We start from the raw sequence: 11,214 nt of genomic DNA, 5'->3' as shown, positions 1-11,214 counted from the left end.
ATACATATAGGATCTTGGGGGTGGGCACAATCACGGAGTCCAAATTACCATCAGGGTGTACACCTCACCCCTGGCGTCGTTGCCCACCTCTCAATTTTAAATACATTTAGACATTGAGGGCTATCAGGAGGGACTATGCGCTTAGCTGCTGCTCCTTGGCAGGTAGCTCCATGCCCTCCTGGGTTTTAATTGCACCTTAGAACACACATGCATCAACACTACAATGAGCGGGTGGAGGGAGGTTTGGAGTCTTCTCCCACCCCCATTCTCTGCGGCCTGCTGGAGCGGGAGGGCTAGGTGGAGTTGGCCGTCCGACTGCGGTCTGGAGTGTGGGGCCTCCCTGCTGCTACGGAGTCGGGGTGGTCTGCCTCTCCCCACCGCAGGGAAAAGGGTAACACCACCTGGGTCTGGGTGCAGTTCCCCCCTCCAGGGGCAAGGGTACCTAGACCCGGTTTGTAGAGTACGCTTGGGGAGTGTGATCGTGTGTACAGCGTCTCTTTATGTCTGTCTCCACGTTGGTTGAGTGTGGAGTAAGTGCATATGAGAGCATGAGGGTGGGAATGGATGTTTGTGTCTGTGTGTGCCTGTATGTCTGTGTCTATATGTCAGGTTGGGTATCAGACGCCACCTCTCTGGGGACACCTCAGGCCCTCCAAGGTTTGGAGGCCTATCTCCACCTACCACCACTTCCCCTGCCGGTGGCGGACTCCCTCAGGTGTCGGTGCGTTGGTGGTTCTTTGTGTCTGGGGGTGGGCGTCCAGGTACACACCGGCTCACTCCTTGGCGGCCGCTTATCGGGGCCTGGAGCCTGGGGCTCGCTCGGGCCCCTTCGGGGGTGGGGTGCCCCCGGCCTCTCGGCCTGGGGCTCGGTCACTCAGGCACAGCTGGCGGCCGGCGGAGCTCACGGGCGCGTCACTGCAACTCCCCCTGGCTTCTGCTCCGCGGCTGCTGAGTGAACCCTCATCTGGGACTCTCCTCAGCTATTACTGGAACAGTGGCGCGGCTGCCCCTCTGTTGGTCTTCCATGGTTTCTTGTGTTCTGGGGGCCTCTGGATGTCTGGAGTTTTGATCTCCTCCATACCTGCTTCACACCCTGGAGGACGGGGCTGTGGCCCCCCCACACTCCCTAGCAGATCGTTACATGGAGAAACCTTTGGAATACAAGCGCGCTGATCCACACAGGTATGCACACGGGTGTTCACTGCTCGTAGACCCAAATTACACCTTTCTTGGCTGCTACTTCGAAGCACATCTGTCCTGCGTGCTGCACAACAACATTGAATATTTAGTATTTACTGCTGTTTACACTTAGCTAGATTAATGCGATGGTGTTGTGTTTAGTATGTTGCTTTGTTTCTTTTTTTTTTTTTGTCTTTTTTTGCTTGTTTTCTATTCTTCTCTCAACAGGTGATCCAGGAGATTTTTTATTTTTTTTCTCCCCCCCTTTCTCACTGTCCCTCTCCCCTTCTGTTTTTCCTTTCCTTCCTCTTTCTTTCTCCCTTTCCTATCTCTCACTCATGTCTGTCCCGTCTGTAACATCTGAAAATAAAATATAATAAATAATAAAAACAAAGATCGACCAAATGGACCAATACGGCAATGCCACGATGATCCATTTGGCAAAGTAAATCCATTGGGTATCCTTGTTGGTCTTCAGACAACAATTCTGATGGCTAAAGAACCAAATGGGACAGGCGAAAAAATAAATAAATAAATAAATAAATAAATAAATTTAAAAAAAAAATGTAGTACATCCTAGAAAATATACTCAATGTGCACTCTGAACCACTAATTAAGAATTAATCATTTATTTATTGATGTAAGACAAGCTATTTATATATTCTAAATAGATCATTAGTTTAAAATTTAGCATCGATAGTCATTATGAGGCGAGGAGGAAAACACATTTAAAGTGTAATTTAAATATAAATTAGAAAAAGATCGTGTGAGGTGGATAGTCCAAAGACACGTGTGGCCTCTCGTTTCCGTTGCCTTTGGCTGTAACCAGTCACACTTTAGGAATTAAGGTGTATTTTGGATGTGTTCGTCTGTCTTTAGTATCTCTGTCTGTCCTTAATTTTCTTTGAGGACAGGCAGAATCTGCGCTGGCAGGTTGCACTCCAGTACAGCAGGTGGAGATCATTTCAAGTATGGCGCTTGTTGTGACCCGCCACAGTCATAGAAGAAAAGCTATGGGGAGAAAAAACAGGAAGCGTTCATAAACTTCATATGTTGCATTGCAATTATCAATAAATTTTAAGCGTTTGGATTTCAAATTTGGCGTCTAGCTTCTATGTAGTTAATTCACAGCAACCCAGGAATTGTAGCGATACACCCACGTTTTAACCCACCTGCCGAACACGACGCATGTAATCTACGATCTGAACAAGGAAATGCCGAAGGTTGCACGCCTCATTGGAAGCATTATTTTGTGTTTTCTACAAAACATGATTGGAATTAGACATCTACGGCGGAAGCTCATGGCTGTTTAGGACTGCCCTGGCCGTCACGGGTCTGCTTTAGGTGATGCTTTTGTGCATTGGCTGCTGAATTTGAATGACTGAAGAGAAATGGATGATGTGATCAGTCTCAGCTCAGACGACTCCGACGTGGAGATCGTCGGGTCCTACTGTACATTCACTGCCAAGCCTGACCCGATGCCTCTCTCCGCTGTGCGGGTTGAAGTCGATGCCGTGAAGCTCGCCCTCCCACCGGTAAGCGGACTGAAACTCGGTTGCTGTAGAAACTAGGGTACATTTCAGTAGGTATTCTCAGACTGTTGCTCGTCACCTGGATAGAGAAAAAACAAACAAAAGTTAAAAGATACGGCCTGCTTATTAACGCTCTGCGGTCAAGTAGCAGCACAAGTCAAATGTAGCGACATTACTGGTGAAAGACGCTATAACCTAGCTTAAAGGTAAATAAGTTATTTGGCGCTTTGTTTATAACTTTGTTATTGTAAAATAATTTTGTTGCTCAAACAAGCATTTATGTTTAAATGGTGTCATTAGTATGTGCTGTATGTCTTTATTGTTTATAAATGTATTGCTACTGTACTACTGTACTGTAAATGCGCTGCTAAATAGTTTTAATTTTTTCATAGTGCATGAAACTGGGAATGATAGTTAACATTAATGCGGATTAAATTGCGTAGTAAAATGTGTCTACCAAAATCTTTGTTGTATATTTTATGTAAAGGAGCTCTTTGTTATGTTATACCAAATAATTGAAATAATTGAATTCGGGTGTTTCAGTCACTTCCATGGCCACAGGTGTATAAAATCAAGCATGGCATGCAGACTTTTTGTACAAACACTGGTGAAAGAATAGGTCTCTCTCAGGAGCTATCTGAATTCCAGCGTGGTGCTGTGATAGGATGCCACCTGTGCAACATGTCCATTTGTGAAATTTCCTTGCTACTAAATATTCCACAGTCAACTGTTAGTGGTATTATAACAAAGTGGAAATGATTGGGAATGACAACAACTCAGCCAGGAAGTGGTAGACCACGTAAAATTGCAGAGCGGTCAGCGGATGCTGAGGTGCGTAGTGGGCAGAGATCACCAACTTTCTGCAGTCAGTTTAGACAATTAGCTCAAGAACAGTGCAAAGGGAGCTTCATGGAATAGGTTTCCATGGCTGAGCAGCTTTGTCCAAGCCTTAAAAAAATCACCAAGCTCAATGCAAAGCACTGGATGCAGTGTTGTAAAGCATGCCACCACTGGACTGTACAGCCGTGGAGACGTGTTATGTACTTGTCTGACTGTATTTTGCCAAGTGTAAAGGTTGGGGGAGGGGGGATTATCATGTGGGATCATTCTTCAGGACTTTGGCTCGGTCTCTTAGTTCCAGTGCAAAGTATTCTTAATTCTTCAGCATACCAAATAATTTTGAACAATTTCATATTCCTAATTTTGTGGGAAAGGTTTGGGGATGGCCCCTTCCTGTTCCAACATGACTGTGCACCAGTGCACAAAGCAAGGACCATAAAGACATGGATGAGTTAGTTTGGTGTGGAAGAACTTGACTGCACAGAGTCCTGACCTCAACCTGATAGAACACCTTTGGGGGAAATAAGAGTGGAGAGTTTGAGCCAGGCCTTCTTGTCCAACTTCAGTGTCTGACCTCACAAATGTAGTTGTGGAGAATAATCAAAAATGGCTATAAACACACTTATAAAACTTCCTGGAAAATTTTTCCCGGAAGAGTTGAAGCTGTTATAGCTGCAAGCGGTTAACCAACATCATAATAAACTCTATGGATTAAGAAAGGACCACCACTCAGGTTCATATGTGTGAGGGCAGACAAGTGAATACTTTTGGCAATATAGTGTAGTACCTTGACAGCATCATAAGAGTCAGTAAATTATATGATCGCATCTCTAGTCAAGGAGTGTTGCATTGGATTGTTGATCAATTTTTCTAAAGCATTTGACATAGCAAGAAGAAAGAAAACTGAAGATTTAGTTGCAGATGGTAATCAGTTTGGTTAGTCAGTACTTGGGCAGATCCTGATAACTGATTAGGGGAGGTGCAACCACACACAAACTGACAAGCAGCAAGTTGATAACCAGAGACCATAGATTGTCAGTGGCATTCAGAGACTTCACAACAGCTAAATAAACTGCTGGTGACTGGAAGTCACCAGTTAAACTTTTCTTGCCTTTGATGGAGTTGATTGAAACCGCTACCAAAACCATTGGCTGACATTTGTGGAGGTGGTTAGATATTATGCATTTGAAATATTACTATTATAACTGTAACTGAAGCTCACAGAAGATGAATATGTAATTAAATGGAGAGAGTATTTTTTAAGCTTATGTTGAGGGACTGGTGAGAAAGCTTAAAGGTAAGTCAGGTAAAATAAAGTCTGAATAATTACAGACACTATTTGGTATGACCACCTTCAGTGTATCCTAAATTCTCTGAGCAAGTTTTCTTGTAATTTCTGTAGTTTTCTTCAGGAATAATTCAATATTAATAAGACCTGTTATAATAAGATAAAGTGGTACATAGTTACAAAAGCTAAATAATCTTTTAGAAGTAAGGTAAGGATGATTTTCCTTCTTCCCCCTATTTCTTTCAGAAATGAAAAAAAAAAAAAAACCAATCAAAGGTTATATTTGATTTAATATTAATTTTTTAATAATTATCTTTTCCTTTTTTTTTTTTAGAATTATATTGACCTCACAGATCCAAGATGGACTCTTCCAGAGCTACGGAGAAGGCAAAATGGCACTGGCACAGCATTAGTAGACTTGACTGAAAATGAAACAGAGCAGGAGACAGAGAATTTACCACCAGATGACTGTCAATCAAAAAACACAAATACAAATTTAAATCACATCTCACAAAGTCAAGATTTTAATAACCAAAAAACGCCTTTGACGGACTCCGTTGTTTGTGCTCCACAGCAGGACTGTGATGACCCAAAACCAAAGCAGAGACGTCTAAATCCTCAAATACCTGAAACACAACATCCAAAAAAAGACAATAAAGCAGCCCCCTGTCCTAACACACCAGCTGTAAAGTTGAAACGATTGCCTTTTCTAGAAACACATGTTGCAGAACTGAAAACCTCAAAGTGTTCTGTCTATGTGACCAAAGATTGTACTCAAATGTCTCTGAACAGTCATGGTGAAGCACCTTGTTGCAATAGTAATTTAAGTACAACTACGACTCCAAACGTTTCTAACGTTGGGCCTTTGTTTGATGTGTCTCCTCCTAAGGATGGACAAGAAAACAACAGTGAGGAATGTACAAACACACAGGTACAAGATGATGAACCACAGCACCTACATAGCCCTGCAGATTCTCCTCGCTCAGTGGGAGAAAACTCTGTTGCAAGTTCAAAAGAGCATAGCATACACGATGGTCCGAGCGATGGAGTTAGTTCAGCTCTACCCATTACATCCATAGATTTGGCATCTTCATCACAGGACATACACGATGGTCCGAGCGATGGAGTTAGTTCAGCTCTACCTATTACATCCATAGATTTGGCATCGTCATCACAGGACGAAGCTCAAATGGAATCCCCCTGTTCTGACCTGAATCAGCCAAAATTAGAAAAATCTAGACAACCCTGCAGCTCTGGTAACTCATCCCCCTTCTCTCCTACTACTGCATCAAACTCTTCTGAGCCTTTTGAGCCTGACCCTCCCTCCAATACAAGTCCTATATCTCATAGTCGAAAGAGCCCTGCTGAGTCATCTCCTAGATCCGAATCAGCTGAAGATACGCCTGAATGGCAGTTGGAGACTGAGACGTACAAGGGAGATCTTGGACTTTACAGTCCAGGGTCTTTCCCATGGGAAGATGAAAGTGATGGAGAAGACATGAATGAAGAGACCATGGACTGCAGGGCGGTCAGTAGAGAGGATAGACATTTTGTGTGCCCATCTACACTCAGGAAATTACTAGCTGGAACATCTCAAAAAGCAATGGTGAGAGACTGCTGCCCAGATATCTATATTTGTATTTCCTGGTACCCTCATTAACTGATCAAATGCTGAAGCAAGTGCATTTTCTTTCCATAGTTTGAAGAGGATGATGAAGATTTTGTAACTCCCGAGGTGCTATGTCGCCAGAGTCTGAGTCTGGTTTACAGTACGATTGACGAGAACTATCCAGAAGGTACTTTGCAGCTTTTGTCTGACCTACTACAGCCTGGTTACTATCCCCCCAGAGATATCACCTCACACCTACTCCACGGCATTCTGCTCGACCTACAGTCTCCTCATCACCTCTGCGTGCAGGCTTTTAAGCTCCTGATGAGGTCACAAAGGTAAAGAGACTGTAGCAATATGAGTTTGATGAGTATGTTTAAATTGCATAGTCTATATCTTACAAATTGTCACTTGCTTTTTGGTCTTTGAATGTCTTAGACTAAGAATGTTGTGTGATTGCAGGCACCACATGGTTGATAAAAACACAGTTCCGTGGGATTGGGAGTTACTGACCTCAGTCATGACCGATGAGGTACTGATTTACGAAGTTTATCCAAAAACTCTATGAACAAGAGCATATTGAAAATAATTTAGTTGCAATGGTGAAAAACATTTGCAGTCCCATTACTAGTCAAACATTTTGAGTTTGCTTGCTTGTTTCACCTTGTTTGTCAGGCTGTTTTTGTTTTCAATCTGCTCTAAAATGCAGACATTTGCAGCCCAATATCATTTCCCTACTTGCTAACCTTTTGCCTCCTTAGGAGCACACACAAAGGCATCGGTGTGATGTGGTGCGCATGTTCCTGGAGTACATTGTGCAGACTTTGGAGGACGACTTTCGGGCCAAATGCTCTACATCCTCCTTGCACCATTCGATAGCAAAGGCAACATTGTCGTGTGATCAGCAGTTTCCCCGGGTTAGGTGAGCATGATAGCCAACCTGTATTATAAACATGGGTAACTTTGGACATAAGCACTTGAGTTTGATTGTATATCATTGAGGTTGGATACCCTTACTTGGCGAGTTTATGATGGAGGCCTGGGTGAAACTTTCTTCTGTGAAGATATTCTGCTGGGTTTGTTTTAACAGTATGGAAGCAAATGTTTTGTTAAGAAGAGAGGTGTTTTTTTCATTTTTAACCTACTGTCATTTATACAAAAACAAACAAAAATACTCAGGTTTAGTTGACACAAATGGTCATTCACAGTTTTAATGATGACATCTTTCATCAAGTATAATACTCATACAATTGACAACAAATAATTATCACATACACCCAGTGACAAACCAGATTGTTTTAATTATTTTGCCATTTTCTTTATAAGTATCATATTTAAAGTCATTTTTGATATCTTTTTTTTAATTTTTTTTTTTTTTTTTTTTTTTACAGGGAGGTCATCAAATGGCTGTTTTCTGCCATTATGAAATCAACAGAGCATGGAAAGGGTAGAGAAACGACCCAAGAAAGAGAATATATGAGGTGAATTAGAATAAATTGTTCTTAAATAAAGAAGTGGTAGTTTGAGCAGAATAAACAACTGATTTGCATGTATGTCACAGTTAGCTATAGAAATGTTTAGACAGTGATTTAGTGGTGTGATTTTGGCTTTTTACACCACCACAAAAAATTTGTAACAAAACATTATATATGCATTTGAAGTTTATATTCTCAGCTGTAATTTTCCAGGACTACAGTTTATGTATTTTATTTATTTTTTCAACCCCTTAAAGTCAGGACTGAAAATGCATCTCGACTGTTTGATTTAAAATCTGCTGTGTTGGCATACAGAGCTAAAACTATGAAAGGTTTTAACAATTCCAATTTCTGTCTGCTTTTTAAAGTGTATGTCTCTGTCTCCTACAGAATGGTGTCTTGCTTGCAAAGGATGCTTTCTCTGGCTCTGGAGGTGGATTGTTCTCCTGCTCTAACCTCTGCCAAGCTGTCCCAAGAGCTCTTCCATATGCTCATCAGTAACGTGCCTCTACGAGCTCACAGGTGAGGAGGAGACGTGTGTTCAGAATATTTAATGGTGTAGGGAAAAATCTACTAGACTAAATCACGTTATTTTTGCTCAGTAGTCTGTAAATGTTTTTCATTCCATTTTCTATCAGAATTTATGGAATGATGAGTACTTTATTTTTAATTTTTACGCGAACATTTTTACATTTTTACCTTGAATCATTTGAACTCTTAGCAAAACAGAAAAGGAGCTTACTAAAATGTGAAGTGGAAAGTGTAAATACAAGAAGCCAGAAATCAATTTTTCTTTTTTTAAGTATTTCTGTAGTTATCCTCCCTGTAGGGCACTTTTTTAAAAACATTATAATCCTTATTTGAAAAGTCTCCAGGCTTTTTTTTTTTTTGGCGTTTTTCCACTGTAGGCTCAACAGTGCTTCCTGTTGTCCTATCCTATTACTTTGCCTATGTTGCTGGGTACTTGCCTTTGCAGCCCAAATATTGCTTGTTTGTGGTAATGAGTGGTAATATCATCACAAACAAAATTTACCTGTCTGTATTATAGAAACTCCTCACTTAAACTAAATAAAGGGCTGTTTGTATGGAAAAATAAATAATTGTGTTTTCATTGCATTGCTTTAATGGAAATATATTTAAATCTTGTAAGTACATCAATTAAGTAAATTATATAAGCAAACATATATTTATTCTAATAGCAAGGTTGACCCTTTTTTCCCACCAGTTTTTCAAGCTGCCTTTGACTGATCTGTTTTTGACTCCCAGGATGTTGTTGTTGGAGAGCCTACAGAGTAAGCTGCTGAGATGTAAGCTGTTGGAACATCTGCTGGACTATGCATGCCCAGTGAAAATCTCACTGCCCATGTCGCTCAGTCTGCTGCTTCACTTTCTAAAACACTGCACTGTAGCACCAGACCCTATGGTGAATATTACATTCCTGATTGTTATCTTCATTTTTATGTCATTGGCCAACTTCTTTACAGTACTTTAGTTCCCAGAATATGTTTTTGGGGGAGGGGTTTCCACTGTTCTTTAGTGTGTGCTATTTACCTTGTGTAGATTTTCCCAAAGTTTGCAACGTTATGTTGTCTTCTCTTGAAAGGAAACTGTTGATACACTGCCTGAAACACTAGACTTGTGTTTCTTATTTATAGTGGCAGCTTTGGCTTAGGATTAAACAACATTTAGCCAGCTAAATCTAGTTGCCTCACAGTCTGCCATCATTATCTCAATAGTAGTGTTCCCACAGAACAGTGCATGGCTAATGTGGCTAACATGACCAAGTCTTTAATTCAGGCCTACTTTTTGTGTACCAGTATACTGCATTTAATACAACCAAATAAAGTGTGCTGTGTCCTCATTTGCATGTTTTTTTCCAAATTCTATTATTGGACAATGAAAAAAGCATCAGCTACTGTTAACATCTGTATATTAATAAAGCCTCAAAATAAACATAATTGTGAGCCTGTAATTGAGTATACTATGGGAATGATTTATATCATCGTGATCTTCACTTTAGAGACGCAGACAGCTTCTTGTTGATGTTTTCAAGTCACAAATTTGTGATTCTTGTTTCTTGTTCTATTTAATTTTTTTGAGAGAAATAAAACAAAACAAAACAAGTGACCATAAACGATGATTCAATGCCACTGATTAATGTCTGTAATCTCTAGGATGGCACTGAAAAGTGGCTCAAGTGGGAGGAGTTGGTGCATCTCCTCTGGATGTTGCTGCTCAGCTATAACAAAGCAATGAAAGGTGAGATTTTGGTAAACAGCTGGAAATTGCTTCGCAGTATCTGCAGCTGTGGTAGATAAATGGTCTCCTATGAAGTATATAATATTGAAGACAAGATGATTGTTGATGGCGACAATGAGGGCAATTTTGCATTGATACAATAAATGTTTGTTGTACACAGCGTTATCAGCTTTTTCAGTATTTAGCAAATTATAGAGGCAGGTAAATAAATAGATTAAAAATTGTAATATGTGCCTATTGGATGAGCTTGCACATTTCCTGCTGACAGGAGTCTTGTTTGCACTGTTGTTTGTGGCATTATTGCCCTGTGATGTTTTTTTTAAATCACTGTCATTGCATTTCCTGGTGAATGCCTCTAAAACATAGGTTACAGTCACTTTTTTGTACCCAGTGTACCACATCCTCCACTGTAACAATAAGTCAATCAACTGTCTAACTCTACAATGTTTGTTTGTGTGTCCTCCTAATTTACGTTATCTGTTATCCACAGGCTATCTCTGCAACTCATTAACAGAGCCCAGAGGCAGAGTTGGCATGTCAGTCTATAAGCCTGATGACAGGGTATCACGACCTGCCGTTCAGGAAGCCGTTGAAGCCTTTCTGTCCAGATCTCAGGCTGACCTCGACCAAGCTTTACCTCTCCATGTGGAAGAGTCCTTAACTTATCTACAGGATCATCTCCTAGATGTCTGTCAGTGTTAAATAAAAGAGTCTGTGTTTCACGTTTCATATTGGTGCTTATTTTGTAGGTAAACTAATAAACTATATATATATATATATATATATATATATATATATATATATATATATATATATATATATATATAAGGTTAAAATATCAATACTACAGTCTACATATCAGGAGAGCAAATCAATGTGCTTTCAGATGTGTGGCTACATGTTGGTGACCTTTATTTTTATTTTATTTTTTTTGTATAAAAATGTGGCCCTCTTTGTTTGGCCTAATTAAGTCAAACTAATTGAAGAACTCACTTTTCTCAATAAATTATATTGCCTTTTTCTATGAAAAGT

General features: G+C 40.4%; 1 protein-coding gene across 1 annotated transcript; it reads left to right on the top strand.

Annotated features, from left to right (window-relative positions):
- Positions 1-2,152: 2,152 nt before the first annotated feature.
- Positions 2,153-11,184, top strand: simc1 (SUMO interacting motifs containing 1). Its single transcript, XM_080900980.1, has 10 exons — positions 2,153-2,714; positions 5,174-6,445; positions 6,539-6,786; positions 6,911-6,980; positions 7,210-7,370; positions 7,840-7,929; positions 8,314-8,445; positions 9,190-9,346; positions 10,098-10,182; positions 10,673-11,184. Exons 1-10 carry the CDS (start codon positions 2,571-2,573, stop codon positions 10,882-10,884), a joined length of 2,571 nt encoding a protein of 856 aa, XP_080757106.1. The 5' UTR covers positions 2,153-2,570; the 3' UTR covers positions 10,885-11,184.
- Positions 11,185-11,214: the final 30 nt, after the last annotated feature.

This window comes from Rhamphochromis sp. 'chilingali' (assembly GCF_963969265.1).
Source record: "Rhamphochromis sp. 'chilingali' genome assembly, chromosome: 13".
NCBI lineage: Eukaryota > Metazoa > Chordata > Actinopteri > Cichliformes > Cichlidae > Rhamphochromis > Rhamphochromis sp. 'chilingali'.
The sequence above is the reverse complement of the archived record's forward strand: the minus strand, read 5'-3'. Positions and strand labels throughout refer to the sequence as shown.